At 31.5% G+C, this 12,849-nt stretch overlaps 2 protein-coding genes across 5 annotated transcripts in view; both read left to right on the top strand.

Moving 5' to 3' along the window:
* LOC145331603 (uncharacterized) overlaps positions 1-12,849 on the top strand; it is a 140,564-nt gene that overhangs the window by 122,059 nt on the left and 5,656 nt on the right. For 3 of the 4 annotated variants that reach the window (XM_080176361.1, XM_080176360.1, XM_080176359.1), the window contains exons 2-5: positions 5,934-5,988; positions 10,480-10,607; positions 11,106-11,226; positions 12,649-12,748. In XM_080176361.1, coding sequence (XP_080032487.1) covers positions 10,489-10,607; positions 11,106-11,226; positions 12,649-12,748 — 340 coding nt within the window. In that variant the 5' untranslated portion in view covers positions 5,934-5,988; positions 10,480-10,488. The remainder of the gene's footprint in view (positions 1-5,933; positions 5,989-10,479; positions 10,608-11,105; positions 11,227-12,648; positions 12,749-12,849) is intronic. The other variant, XM_080176362.1, reaches the window with a different exon arrangement.
* LOC145331605 (uncharacterized) lies at positions 2-4,736 on the top strand. The gene is made up of 5 exons (XM_080176366.1): positions 2-63; positions 519-637; positions 1,353-1,473; positions 1,714-1,813; positions 1,903-4,736. Exons 2-5 carry the CDS (start codon positions 528-530, stop codon positions 3,684-3,686), a joined length of 2,115 nt encoding a protein of 704 aa, XP_080032492.1. The 5' UTR covers positions 2-63; positions 519-527; the 3' UTR covers positions 3,687-4,736.

The following is a 12,849-nucleotide window of genomic DNA, read 5'->3' as shown; positions in this document are numbered from 1 at the left end:
CAGAAAATTTACTTTGATTTGCCATACGTTACAGTCCATGAAGATATTTTTAAAAAAAACTAGGTAGGTATGTTGATTGGTGAATTTTACCTTTAAATTTATTTTTTAAACATACCTATGATTTTCCTTTTTATTTAAGAAGCTGAATCATAAATAGGAAATGTCTTTGTACCTGACAGTCATTCGCCGAAGGACAATATTTTACTGTTATTTTTTATAGAGGGCGATTCATTAAAAACTGTATTTTCCTTTATTCAGAAACGATCAATGGGAATATGGGGGAAAAAAAAAATTATAGGTCCTTGTTCTCTACAAAATGAAAGAGTTATCTTTGTTGTATCTGTTTGTATTAGAAAATCGGAAAACGCAGTTTTATTTGTATCACCCTGTATATCTTCGAATTTTCCTGCAATGAAAATATTAGTTTTTAGTTTCAGCACTACAACATTGTTACATAAAAATCCTTGTTTTTTTAAATAATTATTTATATCTAGTTAACATTTACATATTTATTCTAGGAAAGCAAGATGGCGGCTACAGAGATATATTTCAAGACTGAGTACACTAATGATCAAGATTTAGAAATAGAAGGTGTCAAACACAAAAATAGTGGCAATACTGAACACATTGATTACAGGTTAAGATATTTATTTTCTGAACTTCCTTTTGCTTCTTCATTTTGCTTTCTTTCCTTACAGACTAGGATTAGTACTCACTCCCTGGCCCATTTTCTTCTGACTAATATAACAACTTTTATTTATAATATAAAGTAGAATGATGTCTGTTTGTCCGTCCCTTAAGATCTCGGTAACCACTGAACCGATCGGATTCTACTCTTCAGGGAATATTCCTACTGGTCCTGTGGTGGTTTTAGGCTATTTTCTTGGGGGGTGGGACACCCTCAACTTCCCCAAAAACAAAAAAATACCCCCGTTTTTTTGGCTGAAGATTTCCTTGGTCCTTTTACGAATTTCGCCAAAAATTTCTTTTGACCACCTCTTAAGGCAAAGGCCCTAGAGGCTAGGGGCAAAGCCGCTAGTATAATATAACTTTATGCTAAAAATTTCCTGTCAGTTTATTCTGTTGGTTACCATGGCTTTGAATTGTTATTGACTGAAGAAAATTCAAGTGTCAGCCTTTTTATTTGCTGTATTTTTCCGGACTGTCTTAGTCCAAATAAACATTTAACATAATCTTCTCTTTCTCAAAGATATTTCTGACAATGGCCTAATTTATTATGTGCCATTAGTCTTTTACAGTTTGAGCACACATAGAAAGGTTATTGAGGCCTATTTTTAAATAAATTTTGAAAGGATTTTGTAATTCTTTCAGGTATAAATTTTGAATTTCAGTGAGTTGATGGAAAAACTTGACCAAGCCAAAAGTATTACTAAAGAAGCTGTTCAAATTTGTCAAACCATGTTTTTTGAAAATAAAGGGGAAGTAGAAAATGGAGACCAATGGTTTGAAAATGTAAGTAATATTTGGCTCATTTTTATCAACAATTGTTACTTTTACAAAAAAAAAATTTTAAAAAAATGCTTAGCTGAAAAGAGTTACAGCACTGATATATAAAAATTAAGTTTTTTTAATTTGAATTTCACTCAACAAAAATGTTTCTGAAAATCTTCTGTGTCTGAGATTTTGTCTTAATATGGATTGTTCAATTCAAGGCAGCTCTTAACTATAACTTGATATTATTTTGTTATTAAGATTGTTGAACCTTTGGTACAAATTCTGGATTTATTTTCCTCTTCTATCAACAATTATCAAAGTTTCTTGGAGTCTCAAGAAAAACATATTATCCATGAAGGTATGAAATATTCAAAATTACCATTTATTAATCATTATTATAAATTCTTTGTCTTTAAGCAAAACTGTTAACTACATTTATATTTTTAGGTGTTGAAACTGAAACAAAAGCAGCAAGTAAAAATTGTCAAGTATTACTTCATAATATCAAATCAATTAAAATTGAATATCTTAATTGGACTGATGATTATAGTTGCAAATTTAACAGGTCTGGGGTCTTTGTAAAAGATTCAGTTGAATCAGATTCAAATGATTGCAATGATTTGGATGACAGCAATTTTGAATACAATTCAGAAATTGATGAAGATTATGTTGACAATGAGCAAGCCAGTGAATCTGATAATGCTTATGTTGACAATGAACAAGCCAGTGAATCTGATAATGATTATGTTGACAATGAGCAAGCCAGTGAATCTGACTATAAAAACTTGGCAAAAAAATGCTTAATTTGTAAAATAAAGTTCAAATCTTTCAGAATTTATGATGAACACAATTGGGAAATTCACCAGAAGAGACCTTTTTGTGATTTATGTGGCAAGTCATTTAAGAAAAGACAAGCCGTGTTTCAACATCAAAAGTTTATGGGACATAGGAAGATACCTATTGGATGGAAGCCATTTAAATGCGAAATATGTGATGAGGCTTCCTTGGAAAAGGTTTCTTTCAATTCTTTCATAGAATTTTTTTCCCACAATTGGAATGTTCACCAAATTGATGACAATAATGAAATTGATGAACAAGTCACTGAATCTGACTTGGCAAAAAAATGCATTATTTGCAAAGAAGATTTTAAATCTTTCAAAGATTATGATAATCACAATTGGGAAATTCATCAGAAGAGACCTTTTTGTGGTGTATGTGGCAAGTCATTTAAGTTAAGAAATGGTGTGTTACAACACCAAAAGTTAAAGGGACATAAGAAAATACCTATTGGATGGAAGCCATTTAAATGTGAAATATGTGACGAGTCCTCCTTGGAAAAGGTTACTTTCAATTCTTTCATAGAATTTTGTTTTCACAATTGGGATGTTCATAAAAATGATTGTTTCAAAAATAAATCTCTCAATTGTACTGATGATCTTAATTACAAAGCTATCAACAGCAATCATGTCTTTGAAAAAGATACAAATAAATCAGAATCAAATGACAATGAAGGTGATTTTAATGAAGAAATTAATAAAGATTGTGTTGACAATGAACAAGCCAGTGAATGTGACTTTGAAAATTTGACAAAAACATCAAGGAAAGAATGTCAAGTATCACTTCATAATATCAATTGGGATGTTCATAAAAATGATTGTAACAATATCAAATCAGTTGAAAATGAATCTAACAATTGGACTGATGATTTTGACTGCAAACTTAACAATTGCAACCAGATCCCTGAAACAGCTACATATGATTCAGATTCAAATGATTGTAATGATTTAGATGACAGCAATTTTGAATACAATTCAGAAATTGAAGAAGATTATGTTGACAATGAACAAGCCAGTGAATCTGATAATGATTATGTTGACAATGAACAAGCCGGTGAATCTGATAATGATTATGTTGACAATGAGCAAGCCAGTAAATCTGACTATAAAAACTTGGCAAAAGAATGCTTAATTTGTAAAATAAAGTTCAAATCTTTCAGAATTTATGATGAACACAATTGGGAAATTCACCAGAAGAGACCTTTTTGTGATTTATGTGGCAAGTCATTTAAGAAAAGACAAGCCGTGTTTCAACATCAAAAGTTTATGGGACATAGGAAGATACCTATTGGATGGAAGCCATTTAAATGTGAAATATGTGATGAGGCTGTCTTGGAAAAGGTTTCTTTCAATTCTTTCATAGAATTTTTTTCCCACAATTGGAAAGTTCACTAAAATGATTGTAGACTCTCAACTAAATGTTGTAATTGCAATATTTGTAAGAAGGAGTTCCCAAGTTCTAAAAAATTGGATGAACACAAATGGGAAGCCCACCAGATAAGACCTTCTTGTGATATTTGTGGTCAGAAATTTAAAAATGGAAAGCATATTAAAAAGCACAAATTGTTACATAATAAAAGTAAATATAAGAAATTTTCTTGTGACAAATGTAATGTCAATTTTACCTCATTCAAGAATCTTGATAAACATAACTTAGATGTTCACCAATTAAAACCTTCTTGTGATATTTGTTGCAAGACTTTTTCATCTAGAAGCTATAAAGATAAACACAACAGAGAATTACATTCAGAACATGATCCCTATCAATGCCATGACTGTGGGAAATTTTTCACCATGAAGAATTCTCTAGTGAAGCACAGAAGACTTATGCATGAAAGGCGAGAGAATGAGGAAAAATATTCATGTGAAATATGTGGGAAAAATATGATTACTAAACAAGGTTTTGAGCAGCACAAATTGACACATATAAAAAGGGAAAAGTCATTTTTGTGCAACATATGTGGAAAGGGTTTTTTTACACCACTATTGTTAAAATCACATTCCAGGAGTCATACTGATGAAAGACCATATTCTTGTGAATTATGTGAAAAAAATTTTAAATCTAAAAAAAACCTAGACAAACATATTAGGATACACACTGGTGAGAAACCATATTCATGTGATATATGCGGCAAAGCGTTCAATCAAGATTGTGATTTACGAATTCACCAAAGAATTCATACTGGGGAGAGACCTTATTCTTGTGATTTATGTCAGAAAGCATTCTATTCAAATAGTGAATTATCTAAGCATAACAAAACATCTACACATTTGAGTATGTTATTTGAAATGGATATTGATTAAAGCATGAAAGACGAGAAAGTACGAAAAAATATTCATGTGAAATATGTGTGAAAGATCTTTCTGGTAAAACTATTCTTGAGCAGCATAAATTGACACATATAAAAAGGGAAAAGTCATTTTTGTGCAACATATGTGGAAAGGGATTTTTTACACCAAAAAATTTAAAATCACATTCAAAGAGCCACACAGATGACAAACCTTATCCTTGTGTAATCTGTGGTACATTTTTTAAAAATAAATCAGATCTGAAGAGGCACAAGTTAATACACACAGGTGAAAGACCATATTCATGTGATGTTTGCAGCAAAACATTTAGGCAGGTGGGAGATTTAACAGTACATAAAAGAATACACACAGGAGAGAAACCATATTCTTGTGAATTATGTCAGAAAGCATTCTATTCAAATAGCGAATTGACTAAGCATAACAAAACATCTGAACACTTGAATATGATATCTAAGATTGACATTGAGGGCCTGGATGAACTCTAGATCTTTAATTATTTTATCTTTGTATATTTATATAAGTATATCAGGGGTGTATATTCTGCACAAGATTATTTTTTTTCCCCGGCTACAAAATTTTTTTGTTTTTTTCTCCCCCGTAGTTTTTTCTCACCAAGTAGGAGGGAAAATGGAAAAATATTTAAAGAACTCTATATTTTATTTATTTTATCCCTCCTACCACACATTTTTTATTTTTTTTACACCGAGGAGGGGGGGGGGGTATGGATAAAATGTTTTCGTAATTTTTACATTTTTCCCCCTGAGCAGGGTCAATTTTGAAAATATACACCCCTGAAGTATATTTTATTTTTGTTTTTGCAATTAACACCTAAAACGAACATTATAATAATATGTTTACTAGCACTTGATACCTGCTTTTCCTGATCTCTGTCATATGTACCTTCCTTTTAAGGATAATTGTCATTATGCTATTTTTATGTTTTTACTTTTTTCACAAAGGTGGAGGTAGGTTGTGCTAAAATTCCGTAAAGGTGTTAGTTTTATGGCTTAAAAATAGAAGTAGAACGATAATATTCACTAAATATGTGTATTTCTTATTAAAAAGAAATATATACAAATTTTTTTTTAAAGTTAACATAAATTTTTATTGTTCTACTACTATTTTTAGCTTAAAACTTAAAACTTTAGCGCAACCTACTACTCCTTTAATCTTTTACAATGCTATTTCATAATTTTTAAGGCCTTTTGGACCTGCAAAATGTCTGTCAAAATAGTCTCAAAAATAGTCTCACAATAATCTCACCCCTCCCCCTTCTTTTTTTTCAAGTTTTTAATTGTTCAAATATTTTTTTAAATTTATATTTTTTTCAGAAAATTAAGATGATTTACCATATGTTACATTTCTTGAAGAAATAATAAACACCTAGGTATGTTGATTGAAGAATTTTACTTTCACAATTATTTTTATTAAACTTACAGGGGTGCATATTTTGCACAATTTTTTTCCCCTTTCAGAACTCTTTATTTTAATTATATTATCCACCCTCACACACATTAATTTAGTTTTTTCACCAAGGAGGGGAGAATTTGGAAAAAAAGCTTTCATTTCTCTTCATTTTTTTTTCCCCTAACAACATTTTTTAGTTGTTTTGCTCCCCCCCCCCCCCCCCAATTTTGCAGGGTCAATTTTGCAGAATATACACCCCTGACATATGATTTACCTTTTTATTTGAAAATCTGAAGCATAAATAGGACATGTCTGACAGTCACCTGCTGAACTGAAGAACATTATTTTACTTTATTTTTTATACAGGGTGATTCAATAAAAACTGTATTTTCCTTTTTTTCAGAAACAATCAATACGAATATGAAAAAAAATCTGTCATAGGTCCTTGTTCTCTACAAAATGAAAGGGTTATCTTAATTTTTCTTGCACTACTTCTTTCACATTGAGCATTTTGATACTATAAACCTATCATTTTAAGAGATGATAAAAATATATTTTATGAATTCCATTTATTTTTTCACAGAGAACAATGAAATATTATTGTTTATTTTTCTTTATTACTTCTGTTTTTGTCAGAAAATCAGAAAACGCATTTTTTTTAATCGCCCGGTATATCTTCTAATTTTTCTTTAATTAAATTGAACCTCTTTGTTTCAGCACTGCAACATTGATTCATAAAAGTCCTTGTTTTGTAAATAATAATGGGGGGGGGGGGGGTAGATATACCACACTTTTCTGGGATCTTGCCAGATCAAGTATCAACTGTGGGGAATACCAAAGGATGACTCCATGCAAAATTTGAGCCGGATCCGGCCAAAACCGGCCGGGATTTTTATAAAAAAACGGTTTTTTCCGGTTTTTAGGGGGTATCTGTAAATCAAGCCCCCTCCTGGGTACGCCCCAATGATGATTTTTGCTTTAAGGTCTGATCTGAATTCCTCAACACTGGATATGACCCCTAGAGTTAAAAAAATGGTTAAAATCCGGTCTTTTGGCCGGTTTCCGGCCATTTCCGGCCCAAAAAAAAAAATTTAAAAATCAAAATTTCATCTAAAATTTAAAAAAAAATGCTTTAAATTACATTTTGCATTAATAATTTTTCAAAAACCAAAAACCTTAGGTAATGAAGATAATTTTAGCAACTTAAAATGTGAAAAAAGGTTGAAAATTGACAATCTTGTGTCAATTTGAAAAATGTTGGTAAATCTTAAAAATTTGACGGATTTATACATACATTAGAATTTAGGTTGACTATGGTCTTTAAGACACGCCATATACAATAAAATTGCAATGAGAAGGTCTAAATGTTTTTCTGAACCAAAATTCCACATACCCTGGCAGTTCCAGGGATATATCATTAAGGCCGTACGGCTGGCCATAAAGCTTTTAACAGGTGGCCGACTAAAAGCCGGATTTGATAGTTATCAACCGTAAAAAGTAGCGATTTTCGTTTTTTTGGCCAAAACTCATGCAGGGAGTTGTTTTTTGGGATTGACACACAAAAGCAAGTTTGTACAACTTTTTGGGGCGGACATTTCTTTACATACGCATTATCTGCCACGGGTGAACCGTTTGGCCGATACGCGCCGCCAAAGGCACGATTTTTCAAAAATCTTGGTTTTTTGCCCCTTTAGGGGATGACGAAGCCGATTTAGCGACTTAGGACACTTCTTCATTAATGTTCAACTTTTTGAGGCGGACATTTCTTTACTTATGTATCATTCACCTCTGGCGGACCATTTGGCCATTATTCGTCGCCGAAATCGCAATTTTCGGCGATTTTGCCGTTCACGAGGTTTCAACGACCATTTTTGAGGGGAAGGAGTCATCCAATCAAGATAGCTCTGAAATACTTTTATTTTGCAAATTAAATTGGCTACATTTCATGTGAAGTAAATTTTTTGTGCGTCTAACCGTTTTTGTTCCAGTTGAAATTTTAAAAAAAGGAAAACAATTACTAATTACACCAACCCCATGAAATGTATTTCCCCCCCACAAGAAACAAGTTTGGGTGAAATAATTTCTTAAGACGCAGGCTCCAAATTATCTCATTATTGATTATAACACTTTAATTATGAATTATATTATCTTACCATATTTATGCAAAATAATTATGATTATCTTATTATTATTATTCAGTTATAGTATTATAAGTATTAATTATCATATAATATAACCTATTACAAATCAATAAATAAATTATATTACATAACCTATTTTAAATCTATCAATAATAACTCATATTAATTATCATTATCTTTTTATTACTTATTATTTATGATTTTATCATTATTAATCATATAAAATATCCTATTACTAATTGATCAATACTTATTCATATTGTTATGATTTTTTTTTATATTGTAGTAACTATCACCATTTCTAAATTACTTTATTTGATTATCAATTGAACTACCTAACCTAATAAATAGTAATATTATAGTAATTTTTATTACTTTTTAGTTTATAAATAATTGCTAGAGATGAATAATAAGTATTCAGATTTACAAAGTAATAATCATTAGAGATTAATCAGATAATTAAAAGATAAATTAAAAATTATTAAGTAGTAAATATCAGTGATTGAAATGTGCAATTAATCATCAAAATTATGATGTACTAACAATTAATGTTTAATTAGTTTTAAAATTACAAGAAAAAAATAATTATAATTAAAAAGTAATATTTTTTAAATTTCAACTGGAACAAAAACGGTTGGACGCACAAAAAAATTTACTTCACATGAAATGTAGCCAATTTAATTTGCAAATGAAAAGTATTTCAGAGTTATATTGATTGGATGACTCCTTCCCCTCAAAAAAAAACCGGTTTTTTATAAAAATCCCGGCCGGTTTTGGACGGATCCGGCTCAAATTTTGCATGGAGTCATCCTTTGGTATTCCCCACAGTTGATACTTGATCTGGCAAGATCCCAGAAAAGTGTGGTATATCTAGGGGGGGGGGGGGGGTAATGCAACTACCTCGTAATCAATAAGTAAATGGCACTTAGAATTCGAATTTCGATCTGAAATTTTGCATGAGTAATCCTTGGTAGGTCTATTTTCCCTAAATCGAACAAAAAGTTGGAAAAGTAAAGGCTAAAGGCTCAGCTGTTTAACCGGTTTTCGGCTATTTTAGGGCAAATCTATTATAAGGGGGGGGGGGTTTAATGAAACCATTCGTAATCAATGTATAAATGGCACTTAGAATTCGAATTTAGATCTGAAATTTTGCATGAGTAATCCTTGGTAGGTCTATTTTCCCTAAATCGAACAATAAGTTGAAAAAGTAACGGCTAACGGCTCAGCCGTTTAGCTATTTTTAGGGCAAATCTGACGTAAATTACGTAGAAATCATCATTTTAAAATATATTTTTGCTTTAAATCATGTGAAATGTTACATACAAAAAACATTTTTTTAGATTTCTAGTACCAGCAACTAGCGGCTAGAATCGTTTGAAAACATTTTGGAGCATTAAAGAGTATTATATGGAGATAGGTTTCGTGATGAATTTGCATAGGAAAAAGCAAAAAAATGACAAAACGGCCGCTAGCCGTTAGCCTTTACTTTTCTAACTTTTTTTTCGATTTAGGGAAAATAGACCACTAAGGATTACTCATGCAAAAACCCACGACCGTGGCTCAACACGTAGCGCATCCGCCCGTCGTCGGGAAGGTGATAGGTTCGAATCTCGGGCCGACACCGCGTCATAACTAAAGACGTTAAAAATGGTTCCTACTGCTGCTATGTCAGATGTGCGACATAAATAGTTAGAGTAGGGGGAATGCCTTGGCCCAAAACAGGCGCAACTCGTTACCATGCACAGTTGGGACTTCTCAGACAAAGGTCGTGCATCACAGAGAGTTGGTTGTCTGTTGGATGTTACTTAGCCTAATATCCTTGGGTGTTTGGACAGAAAAGGGTGCGTGACAGTCATCCTTAGTTCTCCTGGATTGCTGGACCAGGACCTAGACAGTACACCAAGTCGAAAAGGTCCTGGACTGTAATCCCGCCCGTACGAGGAAATCTAGGAAATCTACTCATGCAAAATTTCAGATCTAAATTCAAATTCTAAGTACATTGATTACGAGATGGTTGCATTAAAAAACCCCCCTTACGTAGGAATCAAAGAGTATCATGTGGAGATAGGTTTCGTGACGAATTTGCCATGAAAATATCAACAACAAAAAATGGCTAAAAGGCTGATCCACCAGCCGTTAGCCGTTACTTTTCCAACTTTTGTTCGATTTAGGGAAAATACACCTACCAAGGATTACTCATGGAAAATTTCAGATCGAAATTCGAATTTTAAGTGCCATTTACTCATTGATTATGAGATGGTTGCATTACCCCCCCCCCCCCCCCCCCTCATTAATATAATATCTAATTAACATTTACATATTTATTCTAGGAAAGCAACATGGCGGCTACAGAGATATATTTCAAAACAGAGGACACTGATGATCAAGATTTAGAAATAGAAGATGTTAAAGGCAGAATTATTGGCAATACTGATGAACATAAACACATTGATTACAGGTTATAGAATTGATTAGACTTCTTGGCTGTCAGCATTTGACTTGTTTAGCCTCCTATTTCTCACTATTTGACAGTGTTTTAAATTATTTTCTCATACGTAAATATTTATTTAAAAAAACCTTCCCTTCTTTATTTCAAATAAAAAACTGCCATTACCCTTTTCTTGATTCCCTAAGGTCTTTTTTGTCACTCTGCTCAGAGACGACTGATGGGGGGGGGGGGGGGTTGAAAGGTATATTTATTCCCCGTAATTAAATAGGAATCATCTCCCCCATGAGATTTTCCCAACAAAACAAAATAAAGCTTGGACGTCCTTGCCTCTGAATTCTCCTCTTTCCTGACCACTTCCAGAGATTTTTTTTTATAAACAGTTTAAGGACTCAAAGTGTAATGATCTATACGAGCCATTAATCTATTTTTAATTATAATTTGAGAAGATTTTAAAAGAAGTAGATATTGGTTTCAGATTTATTTTTTAATAAAAAATTTTAATTTCAGGGAATTGACACAAAGACTTGTCCAAGCCAAAAGTATTACCAATGAAGCTGTTCAAGTTTGTCAAAACATATTTTTGGAAAATGCAAGGGAAGTAGATATTGGAGACCAATGGTTTGAAAATGTAAGTATGTTCTTAAAGAAGGTGTCTTAACTTTTTTGATTTTTACCTATTTGAAATAGCTAGTCGGTGTTTTTAGTAAGTAGTAGATGTAAAATGGCCCATAGAATTTAGATATGCAATCGGTTTTTTGTAGACCTCTTATTTTTGAAGTAATTTAAGTTTTTTTTTATAAGAAAAAATAAGTGGGTTTTAAGTTACTAAAACGCAACCAAAAAAGAAGAAAATTGCCATTACAAACAAAAAAAGTAAGATCTTTAATTTGACACCTTACTTTTTGAATTCTGTCGGGTAATTATTGAAAAAATCGATTCTTTTGAACATCGGTTTAATCAAAACTGTGAACTTAAATATATCCTAAAACAGGCATAAAAAATATTGGTTCGTATATACCTTTAGAATCAGAAAAATATTACAAATCCATTGTAAGCAAAATTGAAAAAAAGTAAAAAAAAATTTTAGAAAAATAGCCAAACATATTATATTAGGTATACAGGCAACACTTTACCCCCATTCCCATTTTTACTCTCAAAAAAAAGGATTTAAGATGGTGAAAGGGAATTGGGGGGGGGGGGGGGGGGGAAGTTATTTTCATATAATTTCTTTTATTGTAGTTTATTTTTTTATTTTGTAAACTTTTTATTTCAATTTTGCTTAGAATGGATTCGTAATATTTTTCTCATTCTGAAGGTATATATAAACAACTATTTCTTAGGCCTGTGTTATGATATATTTAAGTTCAAAGTTTTTATTCTCCTGGGTTAAAAAATGGATTTCTTCAATAATTACTCAACAGAATTCTAAAAGTAAGGTGTCAAATTAAAGATCTTACTATTCTTGTTCATAATGGCAATTTTCTTCTTTTTTTTGTAGCGTTTTAGTGCCTTAAAACCTACTTAATTTTTAAAAAAACTTAAATTACTTCAAAAATAAGAGGTTTACATAAAAACGATTGCATATCTAAAATCTATAGGCAAATTTACATCTACCTACTACTTACTAAAAACATCGACTAGCTATTTTAAATAAAAATCAAAAAGATAGGACACTTTTTGTACTAACTAAATCTTCAACTGTGTTACAAAACTTATTAATATATAAAAGGGGTGTATATTCTGCACAATATATTATTTTTTTCTTTGACTGCAAATTATTGTATTACAACCCCCCCCCCCCCCCCCCCCCTAGTCTTTTCTCCCAAGGAGGGGAAAATAGAAAAATGTTTCCATTATTCTTTATTTATTGATTTTTTAACCCTTACATATTTTTATAGCCGCCCCCCCCTTTAACCGGGGATTCCATGCAGAATATGCACCTCTACAATGAGATGAGGGATAGGGGGTTGGAGGGCATAAGTATAAATTTTTTTGTTTGAATTCAAAATAGATTTGTAATATAATCTGATAAAAACTTTGTTTAATAAAGATTGTTGAACCTTTGGTACAAATTCTGGATTTATTTTCCTCTTCTATCAACAAATATCGAAGTTTTTTGAAGTCTCAAGAAAATCATATCATCCATGAAGGTATGAAATATTTGATATTTTCATTTATCAATCTTTATCAAATTTTTTTTACCTACTTATTTTTTTTGTTTGCATATTTTTCTTGGTTTACAAAACTATTG

This window comes from Acartia tonsa, chromosome 11 (assembly GCF_053477335.1).
Source record: "Acartia tonsa isolate MP-2025a chromosome 11, ASM5347733v1, whole genome shotgun sequence".
NCBI classification, from domain to species: Eukaryota; Metazoa; Arthropoda; class Copepoda; order Calanoida; family Acartiidae; genus Acartia; species Acartia tonsa.
Note: the sequence above shows the minus strand (reverse complement) of the source record. Positions and strands in the feature narration are given on the sequence as shown.